Source organism: Rhododendron vialii, chromosome 12a (assembly GCF_030253575.1).
Source record: "Rhododendron vialii isolate Sample 1 chromosome 12a, ASM3025357v1".
Classification (NCBI taxonomy): Eukaryota; Viridiplantae; Streptophyta; class Magnoliopsida; order Ericales; family Ericaceae; genus Rhododendron; species Rhododendron vialii.
Genome location: NC_080568.1, coordinates 21,743,450 through 21,767,791, shown reverse-complemented (window position 1 = coordinate 21,767,791; position 24,342 = coordinate 21,743,450). Strand labels below are relative to the sequence as shown.

At 38.7% G+C, this 24,342-nt stretch overlaps 2 protein-coding genes across 3 annotated transcripts; both read right to left on the bottom strand.

The window, feature by feature from the left end:
- Positions 1-152: 152 nt before the first annotated feature.
- Positions 153-5,234, bottom strand: LOC131309920 (ADP-ribosylation factor 2). Its single transcript, XM_058336631.1, has 7 exons — positions 5,071-5,234; positions 3,358-3,527; positions 1,865-1,935; positions 1,528-1,647; positions 685-803; positions 501-582; positions 153-379 (listed from the first exon to the last, which is right to left on the bottom strand). The coding sequence occupies exons 2-7, from the start codon at positions 3,503-3,505 to the stop codon at positions 374-376; spliced, it is 546 nt and encodes a 181-aa protein (XP_058192614.1). The 5' UTR covers positions 3,506-3,527; positions 5,071-5,234; the 3' UTR covers positions 153-373.
- A 3,427-nt stretch (positions 5,235-8,661) lies between these two features.
- LOC131310930 (phosphatidylinositol 3-kinase, root isoform) lies at positions 8,662-20,381 on the bottom strand. 2 transcript variants are annotated; one of them, XM_058338203.1, is made up of 18 exons: positions 20,179-20,381; positions 19,968-20,067; positions 19,151-19,247; positions 18,872-19,030; positions 18,559-18,765; positions 16,895-17,073; positions 15,649-15,796; positions 15,308-15,403; positions 14,545-14,680; positions 14,313-14,434; positions 13,384-13,578; positions 13,053-13,223; positions 12,768-12,905; positions 12,215-12,369; positions 11,136-11,279; positions 10,857-11,004; positions 10,556-10,735; positions 8,662-8,816 (listed from the first exon to the last, which is right to left on the bottom strand). In XM_058338203.1, exons 1-17 carry the CDS (start codon positions 20,288-20,290, stop codon positions 10,598-10,600), a joined length of 2,445 nt encoding a protein of 814 aa, XP_058194186.1. In that variant the 5' UTR covers positions 20,291-20,381; the 3' UTR covers positions 8,662-8,816; positions 10,556-10,597. The 2 variants fall into 2 exon arrangements, with proteins under 2 accessions (XP_058194186.1, XP_058194185.1); XM_058338202.1 differs by having other exon boundaries at positions 8,662-8,833; positions 10,571-10,735.
- Positions 20,382-24,342: the final 3,961 nt, after the last annotated feature.

Below are 24,342 nucleotides of genomic sequence, written 5' to 3'. Positions count from 1 at the left end.
TCCCCCGGTTACCCCGAGGATGGCACCTTACATGCCTTGTCCTGTAACCAAACATGTCCTGTGTGCTGTGTGCTGAAGTTTAATAAAAAAACCAAGACACAATGGGTATTAGACTATATCAAAAGGCTTGTCAACACAGCAATAGCCTCAAATTTTCGCAATCACAGTCATAACAGGCATCATATTACAATTTAAACACCATTTTCAAGTACATATAACCCACCATCACTCTGTTAGACATAACCAATGCAAAAATTCTAAATGAAAAGTGAAACACTTGTTTGGAAAAAAACGAAACCATAACCAACACGATAGACTCAGATAAGACCACCCTGCATCCAGGATCCCACCGGCAAGAACATTCTGCAGTACCTCATGCCTGCAGCAGCAGCAGCAGCAAAAAAGAGGGAATAAGCAACAAAATTAGACGAAGAAGTTGATTTTCATCCCTCAGTCGGCAGTTCTTTGACAAAGTAAAAGGAGGATATCGGATTACTTGCCTTGTTAGCAATGTTGTTGGAGAGCCAATCCAAACCCTCGTACAACCCTTCCCCGGAGGTTGCGCAGGTGCTCTGGATGTACCTGAAAAGAACATAGGATCGAGTTAAAATATGATCGTTTCAGATCGCCACAGTGCAAAACAAATCAAAGAGCTGCCAATTTTTAAAAAATTAAAAAAATCACCAGTGACGCTGTCGGAGGGAGTGGAGGCCAAGCTTGTCAGTAATTTCGGCAGCGTTCATTGCATTAGGCAGATCTTGTTTGTTAGCGAATACAAGCAACACAGCATCTCGTAGCTCATCCTGGAAGGAAAGAAGTCTAAATGTCAGTCCCCCTTTGAGAATTTACCGAAGTTGTAGTCTAAGAACTAGAATATTACATATCGGAACAGCAGTTGTGCTCAAGCTTCTGACATAAAAATGTTAAATTAGCTTTTGCTAGGACCAAAACAGATGTGCAGAACAGGGCCAGAAAACTGCGTCCAGCGTCCAACAAAAAAGTAGTGTAGTAGACTTAAACAAGTGATACCCGTCCTGTGCCAAATTCTATGTCCTCTGTGAGAATGGTGAGTGAGATGTTACACTCAAACCTAGGTCCAAATGCCTTCTGAGCATCCATAGTCGCATGTATTTTAACTTTCATTTTATTTATCTCTCTTAGAAAATATCCTATCTTCTTTCTTCCGCAAATCAAACGCACATTCTGTGTGTCCTAAGAGTAGCTGAACGCTTTTTTAACAAGTATAGAGTATCTGAACCCTTAACAGCTCACTCAGCAATAGCAACGCAAATTACCAATGAACTCGTTACAAGCTACAGAACAATCATACCAGCAAGCACTGAGAAAGGGGGGAGGGGGAGGATTAAGTAACAGGGAAAAAAAAAACTGTTGACGAGAACAAATTCCCGGGACCATTTAAGAGTATGAAACATCACAAATTATGAAAACTTCTGCAAGCTCAAATGCTTTTCCATTACAATAATCGTATTAATGTCACCTCATTATGTACCCAAAAAAAAATGTCACCTCATTCAACATGCGATGCAATTCATCCCTTGCCTCAACAACTCGGTCTCTGTCATTGCTATCCACCACAAAAATGAGACCCTGTGTGTTCTGGAAATAGTGCCTCCACAATGGACGAATCTGCACAGAAAGAGTCACATTACTACCAATCATGTGCAAAAAATTCACTAAACACTGGGAAAAATCATACTCAATCAGTTGGATTTTATTTTGTAAACAAAATACAAGGTTCCAGAGGTGGGAGAGGAAGAATAACACTCATAATATTCCATTAAAACAGGTGGACCTTTTAAAAATATGATCATAGCTAAAATTGACACACATAGAAAGTCAATACCTTGTCCTGGCCACCAACATCCCACACTGTGAAGCTGATATTTTTGTATTCGACGGTCTCAACGTTAAAGCCTGCGAATAATCACCAATTTGTTATTGAAAGAACCACACTTCTATGTATGGATCCACATGTCATTACAACTCTATCACAGGAAATCCATTCACATAGTCAAATAAATTGAATAAAAATGTGAACAATACCGAGAACAATGTTTCTTCATGGAAAATCCAATTACCAAATAGCGAATTTCACTACAAGTAAAACATTCAAATGAACATTGCTTCTGCATGTGTATGTAGGCATATCTTAAGGGGGACAGAGAGTGATCGTATCCAGTGACACAAGATCTTCCATATTAGCAAAATACACAAGTCAAACACGCAGCAAAGTCCACACAAACACTTTGCTAGTAGTTACCCAAAGCTAATAGAAAGACGGTTTCGAAAGCCATGAACAGGTCAGAGGCTCTTAATATCTCCATCAATGCTTGCCCGTAGTAAGCCGCCTTGATGCCAAATAAGTCAACACAATAGTACAACCATACAAATTTCTTAGGTACATGAATCCAAGACAGGGTCAAATCTTAGCCTTAGGCATGAAAAGAAAATCTTTGGACACATGTTTAATATTCCAACTTCACCCATGCAATAACCAATCTTCCAGTGAATAATAATAAATACGTCACAGGTACTATCATGTTTGAACTTTATAGTACCAATAAAGGAACTTCAAGAGGACCATATATAATAAATTCGGTAACATGTGGTCTCAAGTATGCACTAAGCTCTAGAAAGTTCAGGCAGTTCTTCCAAGCGTGGGAAACATCAAGTGATATCAAGCAAGCACCCCCTGGGAATACAGGGAATGCATCTATAGCCTGAACAGTTACTACCTCGGAGGCTTGGTATATGTGCCTCCAGAACAGAAACATACAACAATGGATTGTCATCATCTCTTGATAATTAATTAATAATGTAATGTGCAATCACGGATCACTCTGAAACTCGGAACCCATACCTCTTGCCTTAGGGAAGCATCTTACAACATTTACCTCTACAACACATGCTCATCATTTGAAAGGTCAGACTAAAAACTTTACAATTCAATTTTTTCTAAAGGCCATGAAAGAAGAAAAAGCTAGAATTCACAGTGAAGAAAAATAGAGGGTTAGTTCAAAAGCCTATCAAGCACAGCATCCCATTAGACAAAATATTGATGAAGGAAAAAGAACTAAAAATGATTCTCAGGGAGTTTAATTTTACCAAAGCATGTATATAAGCAGTTGAAAATCATTTCGACGAACAAAGATAAAAAACACTACAATTCAATCTAATAGAAACAAAAGAAAAGAAGTAATATCACCCTTCAATGAATTTTACTCATAGTAAAGCTTGCCTATACAGCATGCAAACCAGATAGCTAAGACAAAGTAACAACAAAAAGATATCCAAACTTGAGAGACCCATTCGCATTATCTTAGTATTAGGACTTACCGATGGTAGGGATTGTCGTCACAATCTCCCCAAGCTTGAGCTTGTACAAGATGGTGGTCTTACCAGCAGCATCCAAACCAACCATAAGGATACGCATCTCTTTCTTGGCAAAAAGCCGGCTGAAAAGCTTGGTAAATGTCAACCCCATTTTTCTTTCTGGCGGTGGACCCCTACATACGAACGCACAAAAAAAAACTATTGAGATCCAGTGATCCGCTACTAGAAATCAATTCGTCAACCTTTACAACCACAATCACAAGAAAAGCACACAAGATCAATCCGAAAATGATAGAAGATATCCAAAATGAAAAGCATTTTTGTCAATCAGATACGATGTAAAATTCGAATATTTTAAGCTCCATTGCGCCTTCTGATTTTCCTGATCTTTTAATTTCAAACATAAACGATCTGAGTTGATGAAGCCACAAATTGGAACAATTTCGACACACAACTTTAAGATCAGAACACAAGAATGCAATGTCCCAAGAGAAAAACAACAAATAAACCATAAAGCATGAACTGAAATCCTAAATCAATGATAACCATCCTGAAATCAAATCAAGTTTTGCTGAATACCAGAAAATATGAGCGGGCCGAAGACTTTTGACCGCTTGAGATGGTATTTATGAATTCTATGTATAAGTATAACAATCAGCATAGCTGCAGAGTTAATAATATGAAACCTCATTACAGAAAATAATTATTGGAGGGAGGATATTTGAGATTCTCAGAAGAAAACCAACTCATTAATTTTGTGTCAATAAATCAAAAAAATTATGCACGGAAGTATTTTATTTTATTTTAACCGAAAATTGCATGTCTTTTCATAGTAGACTATCATTTAGGAATGGAGGGAGTATATTTTGACCACAGAAATCGTCCACAGGATCTACCTATAAAAAGCGCAAGACGAGTGAGAAGAAGATGAAGGAAGAAAATCGAGGCCAGGAAAAAAGGATAGGCGAATAACTGCAACGACACAGAAAACGAATCAAGAAGCACATCCCAAAATCATCACAGTAAATGGATCTGAAGCAAAAGGTAAGGTTTGCATCATCACATTGCAATGCCTTATAAAATGAGCTTTTGAGCAAATTAAGGATTTAGAATTCAAATCTTTCCTAAACTGCATTTGGATCGAGGATCTGTGGAAGTATTATATAAAGTGACCGTTTGAGCACATTGTGGAATTAGAATGTAATTCTTTCATACATTTAGGATGTGTTCGGTTTGAGGATCCGCGGAAGTATTAATAAACTGGGGGGAGTTTGAAAAGTCTAAATCAAATCACTATAGGATTCCGATCATTTTCCTTAGTCCTTTGAAAAACTGCTCCACAAATCCGTGATCCATACACAGCCTCGGGATGACTAATTCAGATCTAAACATTTTTTTTTTTGGTAATGCACGGGTGTCCCGGCCAGCTTGAGCACAGCTCGGACTAATCCCTACAGTCCCTCACACACCCATTTGGGAGTGAGGTGGCTCCCAAGAGTTGTTGAGAAGAAGAATCGAACCTGAGACCTTAGGAAAGAGCAACCCCTAAGTCCCAGGCCAATCCCTTGGGATTACTCAGATCTAAACATTCTAGAGGCACAATCTTCAGATCATAACGCAACGCAATAAAAGGAAATTGAAATTGCATATAAACAGATCTATATGGAGGATTCACAAGCGATCGAAAGGGGAATTGAAATTGGGGAAAGATTTTACCTGCGTGAGCGTTTGCAGAGGAGGGATCAAGTGAGAGAGAGAGAGAGGAAGAGAGAGAGAGAGAAGGGAGAAAGGGAAGCCTGATACCAACGCGAAATATGGGGAAAGAGAAGTGGTGGTAACGGAGGGGATAAATAAGACTCATCGGGCTGCAATTAAAGTCCAAAGTGACATTTAGTTTTGGACGGAATAACTAATATGCCCCTTGGTTGAGTTGGAAGTTAGGCATCCACAGTGGTATAATCAAAAGCAAATTATTTTTAAAGTTAACAATGTTGGTGTAAAAAATGACTCACAATGGTATAATCAAACTTAGCAACATTCTTAGAAATAATCAAATTTTGGGCTTTGGATAACCAAAACTAGCAACCTTTTTCAATAATCAAAATTTGTGGATCAAACACCATATAAGTTAATTGGTTCCAAAATTGTTTACACGCATGTTTCAAATGGTATTTTCTTCTTCGCCTACTCTATATCTCATTCTCTTTACCCACAAACTGTTTCTCTTTCTTTCCCTCCAAAAGTGAAGCTCGGTATCTTTCGATCATCTACAATTCAATTCATTATCGCTGGATTAAGGTATTTCACTTTTTTTTTTTCCGTTTCTATTTTATTCTTTTTTCGTTCTTCTCCCTGTGGTTGAGTACATGAAGAATCTTGCATTCTTTTCCAAATTCAAGAGCACATCTGATATATATTTTTTTTTGAGTACATGATTTTTTTTCCAAATTCATAATATGAGGGATGAAAGTCACCAAATGTAATGGAGGGAAGTGATCAATGGTGGAAAACATAAGGAGAGAGAGAGATAGAGAGAGAGAGATTGTAGTGGACCCCTTATTTTGGTTATGGACTAGAAGTGACCATTGTGGACCTCAACATTGTTAAGCTTAGCAACCTCTTAAATGGATAATCAAAAGCTGATGTGTTAACTTTTGGTTATCCATTTTTGATTATACTATTGTGGATGGCCTTATACGTTCTTTACAAGGGAATAATTATGTCGTATTCCGAGCAATCAGATCTTGCCACGTCGTCAATCGTGTTTTTGGTGTTTGATTTCAAAAGTCCCCCATAAACAACAATACAACTTGTTCGAACCGAATCAAATTTTGAGAGACCGGGGAGGGTGCCCTCGGTGTCGGTGATTTTGTGGTTCTTTTCGGACGATTTGCTGATTAAGAATCGTTTATTTTGTACGTATAGCCGAGATCATTACTTTTGTCAAAATTCATTTAAACCTGATATAAAAGACACATAATCACAATACATTTATGATTTATCTTTTTATATAAAAGGGCGTGACACAGTGTGACAAATTATTATTTCTTAAGCTAAAAGTGTTAAAAATCAAGTGATAATCGAATCAACATAGCGTGTCGCATAATGTATGGTTCAATAAGGTCAACAAAATCAATAATCCTGATCATTAAAAAAGAAAACAATAGGGTGCGGTTATATTAATATCTTTGAAAATTGTATTCACACAAGTCATTTCTATCTGCAAATGAAAAAGAAACACTAGGCGGTTAGGTTAACATCTTTGTAAATTGTTGGGAATCTTGTTAGATCGACTCTAAAGGGGTATGCTGTCTCTTCTAATGTAATAAAATGGTGCACATGGAGGATCTTCTTCAAAATAATACAATAATATAAATAAGGCAATGATACAATCATGTGACTAAACTTATTTAAGATTTACACTAGCAAGCATTCATGGAGAAGACGTTTGAAAACAGTAAAATAAATTGAGGTAATGATTCAAGATCCGGTAGGGTAGACCATAACTAAGTTGGCATTCCGCTAAACATTTTATTTGCATTTTTTGGGCTTTTCTTGTTTTGTCCGTATTCAAAAATATATATTCACGTTTGTTAGTTTGCTTTATCTAGGATATTTTTAAAAATATTTCGGTAAAAGTCATAATTTTTTACTTTTCCGTGAAGAATCGGAAAACCAAAAAAGTGAGGTGCAAAATTGACAAACGCGAAAATAATTCGAATAAGAACACAACAAGCAAAAAAAAAACCCCAAAAAACTTTGCGAAACTCAACCTAAGATTCGAAAAAGGGTTTGTCCTCTAGAATCCAACTGTAAGGGTACATTTTGTTGTGCTAATGAAGCAACATTTTTAAGAGGAAAGTTGGAATCTTGAAAGCGAAGTTGATCTCTGATTGGCAGAATACGTAATATAACTAGTTAACAATTCTCTTTCATGTACTAGTATTTAACATTTGATTAACCAGTAATCACCAGCTGGGCACCGACGATACATCACATTCCCCACATGATAGCTGCATCTTGAACCTGAATATTCCATGGGAGAAATACCTTCAAGATCTTCATTTCTTTTTCAGTTTATTTAAATCTTCTTGTCACTTCAAATAATAATGCCCCACTTGCCAATGAAAATAATGTCACCCCCTTAGCAATAATACTGGTTATGAATTATGAGGTCCCTAAGAAAGCGTTTTGGGAGGCTAACCTTCAAGCACATCTACCGGGAGGCCAACAAGTGTGCCGATGCTCTAGCAAGCGACACTTCGATTTCTATAATAGATTTGTATATCTATCCTAGCATTACTTTTTGTATTGTCGATTTGCTTTATGTGGATTCTATTGGGGAACAATACCCTATAAATGTAATTGTTTAAGCTTTTAATGAAGTTCCTTTTACCCAAAAAAAAAATTGTTGGCAGAGCATCAAATGCGTGACATGGTTATTATGCACTCTAATGGTACCTTTTGAAATGTCAGCTTGATGATCTGAACCGTTCTTTACACAAAATTTTCTAAGCACTTCTAAAATGAGGTTAATCGTACATTCATGATTATTATATATGATTGAAACAAAATTGTATCGTAGTTCATTCTTCTAATGATACTGCCCATGTATTTGCTAAAACCATATATTGTCCAATCATATAGCTAAGTTACCTACAGATATCTAATGAATATAGGCGAACTTCATATAATGAACGGTTTAGACCGTGATGATAACATCACAAAAGATCCCATCAAGGTGCAAACCTTGTAGCGCACTTGATCGAAAACTCGACCGACAACGAGTAAACCAACGGAAAATGCAAAGCCCATACAGATGATCTAAGCGGTTCATTAACTTTCTAAAAAAACCCAAGTGAATTTGAATAAAAAAATGAAAGATTGAATCAAACATTTACTCATATCAGATTGCACTAATTTCTCACAAGCCCACTAGGGTTTTTTTTTAAAAGTTATTGACTGACTTGAATAATCCATGTAGGATCCAGAGTAGGCCCTACATTCCCATCGGTTTACGCACCATCGGTACCTATAGTGGGGTTAAAACTATTATCTAATGCCATCATGACAGCAATTAAAAATTTTCCTTTGCTATTTGGGCAAAAATCATATTGCGATCAGAAACAAGTCTATGTTCTCTCTTGGAAGTGTTGCATCTCAAATACGAATCTTTTTTCTTGTAAAATAGCATAGATCAATTCTAAAGTCCTTTCCTAACCTGATCTTACCCAATACACTGAATTTAAATAGGGATCTCAATCTCATGGAATGATCCCTGATCCAGGGGGGTCTTGGCAACAGAAATAGAACAATGAAACTATCAATACATAAAATAATTTTATACATCCTAATCTGTGAGAAATTTCTACAAATACAGCTGTACATTCTGAAAGGGGACAAATAAATGTACAAATATACACAGCTTTGTTTATTTCCGAGGTGCCTTCGATCCTCGCAATCTTCTCGAGAGTATGATCTGAAGAACAAAAAGGACAGAATTTAAACTGCAATTTGCAGATATTAGAGAATTGAGGAGATTTTCTACACTAGAGTTACAATCAACAATGGTTCTATTTAGGACCACAAAGCAAGGCATCTGGTTATCTAAAATCATGACACCAACAATCTGGCGAAATTGAGAAACATCCAAGCCAGTTGTTCAAGCTTGCACCGAATTGTACACTGTATGATAGGTAGAAATCCAGGGTCTATAATATTCAAGAAATGCTGGAGAGGGATGAGATTAAAAGACGATTAACGTAGGGATAAAGTGAAAAATCTAGTAAAAGAATCAAGGCCAACAGTACGAAAGAATCCTTGCCAGGAACTCTTCACCCCAACTAGAACGAAACCAAGTGCAATATTCTCTCTAGAGACTATTTCTCTCTCTAGAATCACTCCTGGAGTCCCTCTAATCTTTTTTTCCAAAATGTGGGGGAATGTCCCATTTATAGGAAACCAAGTAGAACGAAACCAAGTGCGATATTCTCTCTTGGGACTCTTTCTCTCTCTAGAATCACTCCCGGAGTCCCTCTAATCTTTTTTTCCAAAATGTGGGGGAATGTCCCATTTCTAGGCACACACGACCTCTCTTTCTGTGCCGGGTGGACCAACAAATTTCGGACACTTCTCACACAGATCGGGCACGAATATCCCTTATGTTAGGCTGGGGCCCCCGTGACACCCGCGGTAGTCCTGGGGGTGCTACTTCACGAGCACCCCTCTGCGGCAATCCCTTGTTCTTTAACCACCAAGCCACTAGATAGTAATCCCGTATGAACGGTGTGATCGAGGTCGGCCTTGGTTTAGCCTTTGCCACTAGCAAGCAAGGTCAAAAGACTCAAAACTTGGCGCTGCCTTGCCACTACTGCTAAAGCGGCCCAGTCACGATCCTCTTTCGGACATGCTGATACCAGTGGTTTAGGTACTTCGGCCTTAGGCCATGGGGTGGCTTCGTCAAACGAGGCTAGGCAATGCAGCTAGCCTGCCTGCTCGGCCAATCGGCCAAGGCAACTCGGCCTTTAGGTCATGCGGTGGCTAGGTAGCTCGCCTCCCAGGTGGTGCGGTTGGGTAACTCAGCCCTAGGCCATGCGGTTCAGCCGCTCGGGACCAGGGGTCTCGCAGTCTTAACCGCCCAAATGGGAAGTCATGCGGCCTAGCCGCTGGGGCAACAGGGTTTGGGGTCCTTAGCCATGCGGCCTCACTCATCCGGCCTAGCTACTGTGGCCGGGCCTTGTGGCCTCTCGCACGGCTAGCCCAGGCAGCCAGCTTAAACAGCCAGCCTTGGTGCTGCGGTTCCCAGCTGTTGTGGCTAGCCTAGTTCATGCGGTTGTCTTGTCCAGCCAGGTCATGTGGTCCAGATTATAGGTCATGCGGCTAGGCCTTGGCAGGTAGCTCGGGTCAAGGCCCTCTTGTTTGCTTCACTAGATCAATTCTTGAACTCATGGCTTAGGCCGTATGGTTTAATATCCATGCACGTTTCATATCATCGTTCCACTTGTCATTCCGGGTACCATGCCACATGTCACACGGTTATCATTTCAATTTATTTCAGTCAATGTGCCATGTGTCGTCCAGGCTAACGCGCCATGTGTCCAGCTTATTTTTTACCCTCTACATACACCAAATGGTTGATATCCTGCTATCAAAAATTGCAAGACAATAACTTTCCCACCAGAAACTCGGAGAACTTAGAAACTATAAGCCGACTTACATGGACATGAATAACTGATTTGTGGGTTCAGCGCCAGTACTGGGCCCATCTATGAATGGTCTCAACCATTTGGGGGAACAAAGCACTGACACTCTCATTGATAAGATCTTGGAAAAAATGTATGCACTCCTCGTCGTCCAAGTCCAACCTAAACTTCTCTTGGAGCTAAAAGGAAAATCACAGTCAGTCGCGGAAAAATAAAACAATGATGTTCTCGACAGAAACCAAAGTCTAAGAAATTTGAAAATGTAAAAGCACCAAAAAAGAGGTAATGATAACAAGTCACCTTAAGGATGCCTTTTTCAGGATCAGAAGCTATGTCAGCAATGTTGGAACCCGCCATTAGATGGAAGAGATTCAATATTAAGTTACTGGACTTTCGGAGAATGTTATAAGCCTCACAACAATAGGACTTGAACCTGGTATAGTATTGGCTGCAGGGGAGAAGTATCACATGGTAAAAAATGTTAAAAGATCCGATCCGACTTTGCACAGCAGACTGAATACAAAAAAAAAACTAGAGTGCCAAAGGGTTAACTAGATACTCCCAAACAATTTAAATTACCTTTCTGCTCCACCCATAGCCTCAACCATTTCTTTGCAAAGCTTCATTGGTGGTGGAAATGGCTTTGGATCTCGACCCAGAATAAAACCAAAATCAACATGGAAAAGGCGACCATCAGTCTTAAGGAGAAGATTATCCAGGTGCCTATAGAACAAGAGATCAATGGATCAAAAACTGCACCATACTTTCGTACATGAAGAACAGATACCCCCTAAGTCTCTGACACAGTTAAAACCATGCATTGACATCATGTCACTGACACGCATATTTTTGCTAATTGAAAATGCAACAAAAGGATATCATTTGTCGGAAACAGAAGATGAAAAAAATTGAAGTGCCAGTCAAAACAATGGAGTCATAACTGTCGAGCAGCATTGATAGTCACAAAAATTGAGGTCTAAGATATCCAAACACATTTAAACTGTTGGATTAATAGCTTGCCACCTTCTTGGTGGAAGTTCCTTTTCTCACCGTAGGTGTGGCCGTGAGGGTGCACAAATGTTGAGAATGGGCAACGAACTTGGACAAAATGTCCTCCAGGCTCCAACTATTTTACTACCAGTTCTTTTCATAACTCGCAACTTTTCAGTAATTATGTTTTAGTTTGTTAGTTACCAACTATTTTACTACCAGTTCTGTTGATAAAGATGTGTTCATGTATCATCAGACAACTTCACTAATTTGTCAAGATCTGAAACAAGAAAGTACATCTCCAAACAAGTCCGAACAAATTTGAGAGTGATCCAGATTAGGCATAGATAAGTAGAGCAACTCCCATTACAAGAGAGGACTCAATTGTGTTCCATAGTTGTTCCAACATGCATCAGTTCATACCATCTCATAGATGAAATATGAGAGTGCCATACAAAAACCAAAGGAAAGAGAACTTATCTTTAGCTTGTTTACAAATTCCTGCAGCAGAATGGTTTAAAACTCTGAGTAATATCTGGGTTAACATAACCACTGAATTGTTCTGATCCTTATTGTTTTTAGAAGTAGAATTCATTTGTTAACCACCCCCCACACTGGGATTGCAGCAGGGTCCTGATATCAGAAAATATCGGCAGCTAAGAAATCACCTGTCCCCAATGCCCAATATGTATGTGATAACTGAATAGCCCGCACAGCTTTTGATAAATGTCTCAAGACAGGTAGCTGTAATTCCAAATGGTCCATTCTCATCCGGGTGAAACTTCTGCAGATAGCTTATAATACTTCGGTGCTCTGAGAGAATCTGAAAGTCAAGAAGATTGAATCGATTGATATCTGTTAAAACCATTGCAAGATGGCATGTCATATATGTGAAGATATAGCTAATTACCATAGTTTCGACTAATAACAGAGAAAACTTTGAAAGAAGAAAAAATAGCTACAAAGAGTTCAAGGAGCTATGATAAAATAAAATAAAATAAAAATGCAAGGAGCTAAATAATAATACTAATCCGGTCCGACAGACAGGCCTTCAAAATCAAAGCTAAGTTGTACTACAGGCCTCAATTTCATTTAAGCATTTAATGGCCCAATCAGCTTGTATAAAGGTAAAAATACTCTTCTCATCTCCATTATCAAAAAGAAATGCAAACGTTAACTTAATATGTGACTCACTAACACTGTCACAGAAGCATCTTATACCTGTGCTAAAGAACTGGATGGTATGAATTCCAACATGCCTTCATCATGTCCAGTTGCTAGCACCCGATATGGAGTCAAGTGTAGATCAAGATTCTCTAATTTAAGCAAGCGATCCATAAGCAGTACCATTTGAATAACCTAGAAAAACCACATCTATCAATCAATCAGCTGACCACCATTCTACTCTCTCTCCTCCTCCTGCCTGTTTGCGTGTGAGAGAAAGAGGAGGGGAGAGAGAGAGAGGGAGAAAAGACCTGCAGCTATTGAAGAAAACACTCAATCTACCAACTGGTCTTGCCGAAGATCATCTCCTTTCTTGAACATGATTTTGCAACTTCCACCATGTGCTGTCCGAAAAGTCAGGCGCAAAGGATGTAATGCACTTTTAAAAATTGAAGATTCAGACGGAACAATCCCAGTGATGAGGACACCTGGTGCCAAAGGTGATCTTATTGGCTGAAAACACAAAAGACAATTGTTCAGTGTTCACTATAATTGGCAAAGAAAACAACCCGCAAGTACATGGTACGGAATAACCCAAATGCCAGCAAAAAACTGAATCAGCAAACAAGTTAACAAAATTCAATCTGAAAGGAACTTCATATCCTGGAAATACCTCTTCAAAGTAAGTCAGCTCGCTAAGAAGACCAGAAAGAAGCTGCCTAAGCTTTTCAATCTTCTTTTGGGTCCCACCCCGTACATTTCTCACATCTCTCATTATAGAACATAACTGTGCAATCAGTTCTGTCTGGCGGACCAAACTCTGCCATAGCTTGAATCCGTCTTCATCTCCACTCACACCAGCTCCCAACTGTTGAAAAGAAGACTTCATCACTGAATTGCAGGGACTACTCAATCAAAGTAAGAGATATTTTCCTTCCTTTTTTCTCCCTTTCTATTTGCGTTGGTCTCAGCTATTCATTAATGAAAGGCAACATGCCTGATCCTGATAATAGGAGATCAACTAAAGCCCACGTGTTATTTAGCTTCATGCACCAAAAGAGAAAGCAAAATGATCTATGCACTCATAATCTCATAGAAAACAATATATTCGCAAAATGCTGCAAAATCAGCCACAAAACAGAAATTTGCTTCTCTAAAGCTCATAATAATGCGCCAAGCTAATTGTAGATACTACCACAAAATATTAAGCCAGATCTTTCCATACTTCATCCATTTGCAAAAAATAAAAAAAAACAAAGTAAAAGACTATAATACGTACATATGCATATGACACACATTAGGTGAGTTTCCATGTCTTTACTCTCTTTTTTTTGAGATAAGCTTCCCCATCCTTACTTAGACATCTGCCTTGATATGTGTACATACATACATACATACATGCATAGCAGTATAGCACAATATACCAACTTTTTGCACTTCATAGAAGTAACTAAAATGTTAATAATTTCCCATTCCAGAATAAAGGCCAAAGCCAAGAAAGAAACATGCATCAAGTCATACTCCGCTATATGCATGGCTTCATACGAGAAACAAACACTGTATACTCAATTCACAAGGTAATTGACTATAGCGATAAGAAACCTTCATCATGTTCTCCTCCAGAATCTCATAGGTACAATAGAAGCGTTTTGCATATGCAGGATCATGGAATTCAACCGCAACATACCACCGGAGAAAGCTAGCCAACTCGATATTGCGTAATGCTGTCCAAGTTTAAAAGTGGATTTCCGATTAACATCATCATTTTAGCTGAACAAATAGATATAAAGCTTATCATGCAATAAGTCATTGACGTAAGTAACAGAATGCATACAGCGTTGGACAAGGAAATGAGAAAGGCGAGATTTATCAGAGCGCTCGAAACGAAGAGCTTGAACTAGTTGAAGTAGGTAACATTGAAGCTCTTCATCATCAGCTCTTTCCAGAACACTGACAGCGTAGGCACGAACCTGTTGAGGGGGCATGTTATAGTCCAGAATAATATGAAAAACTATGTACGACTACATAAAACGGATTTCATCAGCTGATGTATGAGGTTGGAGTACCAAGTGGTTTTGAGTTGAACACTTTAATATGGTAGCAGAGCTATGCTTTTAGAAGCTTTAGGGCAACTCTCTTGGGTCATTTCCCTGTTTGTCCCATAAGTACACTGTGTTTGTAGTGATCATAAATTATGGATCCTTTGTTTAGCTCTCCCCATGCGAGGTAGGTGTCACACATGCAAGGGAGTGGTTGAGCTTGTCACACACAACTGACACAAGTTAGTTATAACCTCTAAACTAGCATATGAGCCTGGGCAACCTCTCTAGTCAATACCAAAGTGATTTTGTGTTGGATGTTAATAGATATAATCCAATGCACGAAGGATGAAGTCCAATAAGGCAGTTCTGTCATTATTGTCTTCTCCTTTTGGCGCCGAATGAAGATAGCATTGTTCTCCTAGTTTCGCGATCGAGTAACTCCACCAGTTGTGTTTATTGAGGTTATCTCTCATGATTTCAGTTATGTCATTGAGAAGTAAACTCAGTCCATCCTTAGACAACTCAAACATGCATGCATATATCTGTAGTACCTACCTCTTCACTCTCGAAAACAGGAGATAAGAGCTCCAGTGCATCACATACATCAATTGCTTGCCACCTTCCCATCAATTCTACTGCCTGCTTTGCTTCCTGCAAACACATGAGCATAGTACCCTCGAAGTTAGTTACTTTCAATTGAAGCAAATCGGGATTTGGAATGATGACAACATCAAAATGAAAGACAAGGAATGTACTCCTCACATCATTCCAATATCTATTAAAGATGGAAAGCAGGAAGACAATCTAGTTTGCCCCGTGGACAGAACGAAAAAATGAAGATTACAAAATTTGCCCCATGGAAGAAGAAAAAAGGGAAGGTAATACATCCCACTGACCTGAACATCACTCCATTCGACACATCGGAGAAATTTTGTGAGAGCTCTCTTCTCTGACATCAATGAAAATCGAAATTTCCACAAGAGCTGCCTTTCATCACCACTTAAAATCCTTGTTGGGGGGTACTTCAAAATTCTCTGTATCGACCTGATAGCGAAGGAAAATGTCTAATAACCTCCATTGACGAGAGAGAGAGAGAGAGAGAGAGAGAGAGAGAGAGAGAGAGAGAGAGAGAGAGAGAGAGAGAGCTTGAAAACTAAAACAGAAGAAATAATTAGTGATACTAGATGGAACATGAATCAGCAGAACCAGAAATTTGCGAGTTAGGTCTTAAGATGTTGAATGAGCTTAGGTTTTTTTCTGTCTTTCTTTCTTTTCTAGCTTTAACGAGTAAGTGTGGTGCGCTTACTGTGTTCCCTCTCGATGTATCCTTTTTGAGTTTTATAAAAGTTTTGTTTGCCGAGCAAAAAAAAAAAGATGTTGAAAACAATATTTTTCAGCATAAACCAGACATCAGGCTTGGTTTGGCTAGGTCTTATGCTGAAAACATTAGTTTCTCAGCTTTACATAATGTGTGTGTGTGTGTGTGAGAGAGAGAGCGAGAGAGAGAGATAGAGAGAGTATTCAGTTTCAACTGAGCAGTTGAGCTACATTTGCAGTGAGGAGATTCTGCAAAACCATGCCTTGAACCCTGCATAGGATAATGTTTATGAAACGTCACTCGTATTTGGCAATAAATAGTTTTGATTCTTCCCTTGCATTGTAGAGTTCTATTTTCTAAAGAATTCACAACAGTCTGAAAAATCTCTGTAGTGAAAATAGAGCCTGTCTATTTTAGGCTTTGCAAGGATCTACTTTGCATGAAAAGCTTATGATTTCATCCATGGTGCCAGGATCTAAAAATCACCCTTGTTCCATTCCTCACAAATCCTACTTTAAAGCATGAAAGATTTTTCACATAACACTTTTCACTAACTTGGTACCTGGTAGTATGCCGGGATCTAAAAATCACCCTTGTTCCATTCCTCACAAATCCTACTTTAAAGCATGAAAGATTTTTCACATAAAACTTTTCACTAACTTGGTACTTGGTAGTATGTTAGGCTAAAGTGATACTTCAGTCCCCAAAAACTTACAAAAAAAGGTCAGTGAAAACAAAAAAGAAACAAAGCAATCAAACTTCCTATAATGTCAAATAACGTGAGAGAATGTTTTGAGTTCACGAAGACTAGATTTCTCACTTACTTCCTTTCACTGGAGCTTGGTTTAAGATCCCTGTCAATGATGCCTCGGGTTAAACTCCTGGCAAGTTTTAGTTGCTTGTGCTCAGAGGGATTTATCTTGCCCACCTCTGGATCCCACACCGTAACCAATTCATTGCTGGTAGTTATAGGAGATGGTATGAGGAAATTTGCTCCCGACTCCTACATGTCCATCAAGAAGTAAGCAACAAGTAACTTTAATAACGATCCCTGTAGATTACAAAATTACAGAAGCAAGACAGTGTATACTACAAAATTGAATTTAACTGCGGTATCATCAATTTAAGGCGATCCAGGACAGATTAGTACAGTAGAGAAAAAGCTTAGAACAATATTTAGAGCTACTGCATGATGAATAGACTTGTCAAATATAGTTAAGAGAGCATGTCACGAAGTATGTTTTGTTGATGATTTAGTTCTAATGAAGTAGTAAGAGCAGGACTTCATTCTTATTATAGGTTGAGGCAACACTGTAGAATCCAAGATATAATATTCACTTGGACTAGTTAAGGCATATGCAAAAGAATTTTACAAAAATTTACCATCAGGAATAATGCAAAAGAAGAAACTTGATGACTATGAATATCTCATAGAAATTATACATAGAAAGGACTGGCAGCCGTCCATTTCCAAGTACAATGGACAACTTGTATAAATTACATAATATTATTATTATAAGATTTTTTTGAATTATTCGGTTCGGATTATCTTCTAAACCTTACTATAAAAGACAAAGTATAGGACTAATAGAAACCTCATTGCCTTACTCGCTACACACGACAACGGCTTGAACTGCAGGAGTTTGGCAGTGCAAATGTATGGTCTTGGAGTTTGGCAGTTCAAAACTGCAGGATTTGCTTCACGCAAAGAGGCAAAACCCTTCAATATCAACTGAATTGGCCATTGACACCAAAGAGGATGCACAATGTAGTTTTCTACACATGTATTGAACTATGCAGTATTTTTTGTTTGATCTGCAACAATCAGAAAGGGAAGAAGGGGGCTGCGACAATCAGTAATGGGAGAAGAGGCCTGCGACATATTCCCATGTGAGAAGCCGATTGAGACCTTTAGCAAGGGATATGCAACTGTGATTAAGTTCTGCTGGGTATATTATATGCATGTACACATGTGTATGCGCATATATAAATCCTCAATTGGTTGAAGCCGATTTGAGCGAGAGGGGATTCAATGGTGGTGGTGGTGATGGTGCTGACGAGGTGGGGTATGTGGGGGAGAGGGGTGGTGTTTAGAGGAAGGAAGGACATGTAGTGTTGATGGCAGAGGGATGGGTAAAGCCAGTGAAAGGCTAAGGTAGAAGTAAAGGAAGGTGCTATATAATCCAGCGTAATCAAGCCCATGACCAAAGAACTTGCCACTTCAACAATTTCCGTTTCAATTTCAACTAAAATCACAATAAATTTTGAGAGACATTTGGGTGATAGTTTAGGGGGTACTTGAAAATTTTCCATATAACAAAGTCATATCGTTTACACCCCACGCCTAGGGGCATCCCTACATAGTACATACTGAGCCACAACATGTTGAATTTCAAAGTATCAAAACAGACAATTAATAAAGACTTAAGAGAAAGAGATGGGGACAGAGAATGAAAAACTCCTATGCCAGCAAACAGAGAAACCCTACCTGGAAAACAACTCGATGTTCAAAGCTGCAAAACTCAACCACAACATACAAAGAACTTCCATTTCTGCCACTTTCACGTTCCTTTATTTTGTCCATGGCTTTAAATGCAAGACGGTCCAACCAATCAACTCGTTGAATCTGTCCCCTTTCATACTTATTTACAAGCTTTTCCAAACGCTCTAACTCCCCACATTCCTCCTTAGGAACCTATCAGGATGAACAGATGCTAAGCATCAAATCATTAGAAAACAGTAAGTTTTGAAAACCATGAAATGTATAAGTATGAACTCTGGTAGAAGCAACAGATAGAAACCTTTCCAGGAGTAGTCGTCTGAATAGATCCGTCGGCCTCCTTTCCAGCCCAAAGCCTGAACTTATGCCTCCCTGTTTTGAGTTGCTTTTTGGTGTTAAAAAGACTAATGGTAGCCCCACCAATCAACCCCTCAGTTTTTCCACATGAAACATCCCAAACCTGCAGTTCCAATAACTAGAGCTTTCAGGATGGAACTTACAAATTCAACTCACCCACATCATAACGAATCAACGATGTTGACATGAAAGTGAAAACGACAAAAGGTACACGACAACTTACAGTTAATGCAAGTTGTGAGTTGGCGGTTAAGTCTCGATACTTTGTACTCAATGTAATGAGTTCATTCCAGCAATAAGTTGGACCTGTTGACTCTAACCTGGCAAGTAAATGGGGACAATGTGCAGAAAAACAATTGTAAGAAACAAAAATGGCTACCTTGATAGCATTGCTAAGACACTTTTGATTCGTTATATTTTTTAGGGATATAGTGATTCGGGTCCTTGTATAGTAGTTTTTTTCTTTCTCCCTTTGTATACTCCGGGCACCAAGGGCAGCTCTACCAATAATTGAGGGGGTTCGCAACCCCCTTAGTTAAGAAAATATACTAAAATTTTGGATTTTGCTATATTTCCTACAGTCTTATCCGCGCTGGATCATTAGCACGAAGTCAAATTCAATAAAATTGAGAGTAAGTAGATAGTATAGCTCAACAAAGTAAAATAAATTAGGCACAATAAACTTTTAACAGAAAGAAAAAAACTTTATCGTATATAGAGTTTTGTATCACAAAAATTTTCTACTCAAATCCCAGAGCCACCCCTACCAGACACACCCTCTTGGTGCCTTTTTATGATGTTATTACTGGTTAGAGAACCAGAAAAACCATTCCTAATTTGCAAGTTCAAAAAAAAAAAACCATTCCTAATTTGCAAGTTCAAAAAACCGACGCAGGAATATCTAAGGCTAAAGATGCACAGAGATACGGGGGCTCGTTAACAACTGTTCATAGTTTACAAACATGCAAACAAGCCGAGAAAGATGCTCATAATTTTCATTTGCCCGATCGAAAATGATAGCAACGAGATGAGAGAGAAACCTTGTTCTGGTGGGAAGCCCAAAAGGAGCACCATCAATGTACAAAGCACACTCAACGAATAGCTCCGGCCTTCTCTCCTCCGTAGCAAAATCAGCTTCCGCTGGACAAATAATTAAACGCAAATCTCAGATTACAAAAGCGTCATCCGATTATCTAAAACCCTAAATTAAGATCCACTTCTAATTCAACGTGAGTGTCAAGGAAAAGTTACCTGAATTAGGGGGCTTAGGCGCGGGCAAGTTTCCGTCGAGCCGCTCGACGCGAAAGGTGACCGGAAGGTTGATGTCGCACGACAAGAAGAACCGAAACTCGTTACTGCTCATCTCTGTTTCGTAGGGTTCAAGGAACCCCAACGGGAGAGAGAGAGAGAGAGAGAGAGAGAGAGAGATGGTACAGTTAATTGGGGAAGCAGAGCAAGCAAAACTCAGCATAAGGCTTCTGGATGGTAGTTAATTACAAACTTTCCCTGAAATTTTTACAATTAGGTTTCGGACATGACAGATTGACAGAAGTCTCCCTTGTCGCGGGCTAGTTCTATTTTGCTAAGGTTATTATTTTTTAAATATTTATTTTTTATTTTATGAAATATGTTATTTTTTTATAATATATTATTTTTAATTCTAAAAGTAAGTAATTATTTTACTTTATTTAACAAATAAGTATTTATTTCTTTTAGTAGAACGGGATATCTCAAGTCTTTTTGTTCTGTTTTGTATGAGTCAAGAAAATGTAACATGAATTTTTTTTTACCACACGGTATAGTTAGCGGAGTGTGTTGAATTAGCACAAAAAATTGCAAGAACTATCCATAGCCCTGACCCCAAACCGCCCACAGAGGGGCTCAAACCTCCACCTCCTAAAGAGATGAGTGGTAGGCAACCAACTAGCCAGTGGTTCCTACATGATTTCACTGTACCAATTCCACTCCATCTTCTTCAAAGCAGGTAAAAGCACATTGAACACTAGACATACATTTACTGATGTGATCAACATGATATCTACGTAACCTATATATAGCTTTTACAGCAATAATAGCGACATTATCATGTCATCATTTTTAACTCCCCGAATTTACAAAGACAGTAATTAAATATTTTATTGAAATAATTTAATTGAAAGTTTTTGTATTTGATGTATTATGAGAAAATGATCTGTCACATAAAACGGAAAATAGGTACTCAAAAAATAAAAACCTAGCGGGACGGAGATGATTCCATGGAAAAGAAAATATGATAACCTTTGTGTATTTGCATTTGGGAAAAGTGTTATGTTGATCTCAAGAATTGATTGTTAGGGTGTAGAACCTTATGGTCGTTTTGAAATGTTTCCATTTCTCCAAATGAAACAAGTACTTGTGGCTGCGGCATACACAATATTTAGTTACCGCTTTGTTGGGCTTTCGATATCCTACGTCTCCCAAGTCCCAGCCGCGAGCAAGTTTCTTGCCAAAAAAAGAAAAGTAAAAGAAATCCGGAATAACCTATACAGTAGGGTTGTGACTTGTGAGCAATTTCGCTGTCACGACCCAAAACCTACCTTGGAAGTCGTGACCGGCCAAGCAGGTGTTAAGCCGCCGAAGGCATGCTCAAAATCTAGTTTAGAGATTTCTCACATCATTGTCATTTTAAACCATATAAGCAAAGTATGCGGAAGCGTAGAATAAATAACATAATCCTAGAGCTTCTAAGTGTACAAGTATAATAATTACAAACCATTAGGCTATACATGATTCTCCACGGTTATTCTAGCACCCCATTCAGTCCACAACTTGCCATCTACCTTAACCTGAAAAATTGTAAAAGGTTTTCATAAGCCGAAGCTCGGGTGAGAAACATATACGAAAGTTACATGTTTGACCATGGAAATACCCCACATTATAAAACAGTTCAAAGCAACAATTCAAATATTTTGTTGACCATCCAGTACAAGCATTTTTGTCTGAAAGCTAGCTCATTTCTTCGGTCCAAGAGATGGACCCTTTTCATTTCATTTATTTTTCAACTTTTGCACTTTTGAGCAATAATAGCATTCAACGGTATTTTTGCCAGTCGGTTGGGGAGCGACCCCATTGAAGAGTGGTAAGATATCATTACCCGGTGATGCCTGGCTGCATCTCCTACCTTATTACTTCACGCCGCTAGTATCTTTACCCATCCCCTAGCGCTCGGGACACCGTTCGGATGAATCATATTATCACAAGCATGTACTAGCAACCAGTAAAGTTCAAGTTTCCAAAACATATTGCCATGGTCTAATTTAACTTAAACTCAAAAGATTTATAAACCAGTCATCGCATGCATTAACATCAATTAAACCAAGTAGGAAGTTCAAATTCCATATTTTCCAGCAAAATCAAGCAATGGCATCTCATTCCAAAATTTCAGAAAATACATGTAACTAAGGTATGCGCAACTCACCAAAAAGGATGCGTCTAACTTGACGTGGCACCGAGCTAGCCCAAGGCACTAGTACCTATACAAAACGCATCACGAATTACTACTTGCCACAACTGTTTGAGCATGATCTAGGAATCAACTCTAATTTCTTCATTAAGTCGTCGGGGTCGGCATAAGGACTGTTTTTTTTATAGTTCTAGAATGAAAGTATTACATACTAAACCTATTATCCCTTCTGAAGTTATATATATGGGTACCAAATACACAAGTTTGGAACAAAATTCCCACAGTTTACTAAAGTAGATGCGTAGGAGTTTAGCATAGTCTTAGATTAGCTTAATCAAATTGCTATTCAATATCCTAAATTGAGGCTTATAATCAGTCAGTGAATAATCAGCAAATAATTTACTTAAAATGCGATAGGGGTTTCGCTTGTGTGAAAATTTTAGGGGTTGGAGCGCTGCGTATGCGAGAGGAGAAAAAGATGCTATAAAAAGGTGAGAGAGAGTGGCCGAAGTGGTGTCGATCGAGTTGGTCGGCAGCCATGGCCGCCGTTCCTTGATGCTGTACGCGTGCGTGTGCGAGTGTTGCAAGAGTTTTGCTCCAGTTCTATTTCCTCAGTAAAAACAGATACATAAGCCCTATTACTAACCATAAAATAGATTAATGAGTGAGAATGATAAATAGATTAATGGGTTAGAAGGATTACCAAAAAGGGCTTAGAAATCCTTCGGTGAAAACAAACGGAACGGGTAGGCGGCCCGACGGTGGATTCTCGGCAAAAAAAAAGACTAGGCAGGAGTCTCTCTCATTTTTGTTTTGTTCTCTAATTTAATAATTACCCAATACACATATATATACTTCGGTGGAACATGGAGGTACAACATGAAAATAAGACACCTGTTACTATCCCCATGACTCAGCAAATTAAATTTCATGTCCCGTTAACGCGAACTAGACCAAACGTATTTGGATTTCAGTCTCCGAAAAATCCCAAAAATTCAACACAGACTAATAATAATTTAAGGGTCATTGTGGCGGTGTCGGATTTTTAAGATAAAATCCCATCGTTGCGTAACTCATACAGTGAGTTGGGTTACTATTCGGACCATGTGATTAAACTACTACTTTTTATTTTTTTAGAAAAGGTAGGATTTCACATTTCTCCCCACCTTGGGAAATTTGGTCCTCCAAATTTGTCTAATCTTAGTGTTAGATTGGGGTTTAAGATAAAATAGGTAAATCAGTAGTACCTTCCCCAAATAATTCCGGATATTGTCATCGCATATCATCCTCTCTTTCCCACGTCGCCTCATTCCCAGAATGTTTTTCCCACCAAACTTTTACCAACGGAATGACTTTACTTCGAAGTTGTTTGTCTTTTCGATCCATAATTCTGACGGGTCGTTCTTCATATCGTAAATCCCCTTCTAACTCCACTGGTGGTTGAACACGTTTGTCACATTTGGTAAGCAGCGTTCTGAGATTCACTCGAATTGTTCCTCGTATGCTATCTCCTTCCCAATCGTTGCTCTTTATGAGGCATATCGAGGTTCTGCAACACTTCTCGTATAAAGCTTTGAAGGACGTCTGGCTTACCCTTGCCTGATAGCTACTGTTGTAGGCGAATTGCCTTGATAGTAGTTGCTGCCCTTGACTTGAAAATCCTCAAATAAATTTGCATCGATCAAGTCTTCTGGACTTAGAATCATTCACTCGTAAGTGATGGAAAATTTTCAAATCTAAACTCAGATTTTTGATATCAATATTCGTATGATTACTTGGACATGGGGTTCAAAAAGTTGATGTCGATATTCTCGATGTCAATCACTTTTTCGTTTTTCATCGATACTCTTCCTATGCCTTGTCATTGAGCCCAAATCTCTATGTCCCATCTGGAAAGAGTGAGGATTGGTGCCGTCGCATCTCCTTGCTTGAGCTTTTAGAGTTCTTTTTATGTATGTGCGTCCAAAGCTTTC

Bases quoted from the DNA above. Each gene is read 5' to 3' on its own strand.
- LOC131310930 (XM_058338203.1), bottom strand. From the start codon at position 20,290: ATGAGCAGTAACGAGTTTCGGTTCTTCTTGTCGTGCGACATCAACCTT. The intron at 11,005-11,135 runs GTAATTTAAATT...TCTCCCCTGCAG, and splicing joins GCTATGGGTGGAGCAGAAAG to CCAATACTATACCAGGTTCA. The intron at 10,736-10,856 runs GTGACTTGTTAT...TTTTCCTTTTAG, and splicing joins CTGAAAAAGGCATCCTTAAG to CTCCAAGAGAAGTTTAGGTT.
- LOC131309920 (XM_058336631.1), bottom strand. From the start codon at position 3,505: ATGGGGTTGACATTTACCAAGCTTTTCAGCCGGCTTTTTGCCAAGAAA. The intron at 1,936-3,357 runs GTAAGTCCTAAT...GATTATTCGCAG, and splicing joins GACGACAATCCCTACCATCG to GCTTTAACGTTGAGACCGTC. The intron at 583-684 runs GTGATTTTTTTA...TGTTCTTTTCAG, and splicing joins TCCCTCCGACAGCGTCACTG to GTACATCCAGAGCACCTGCG.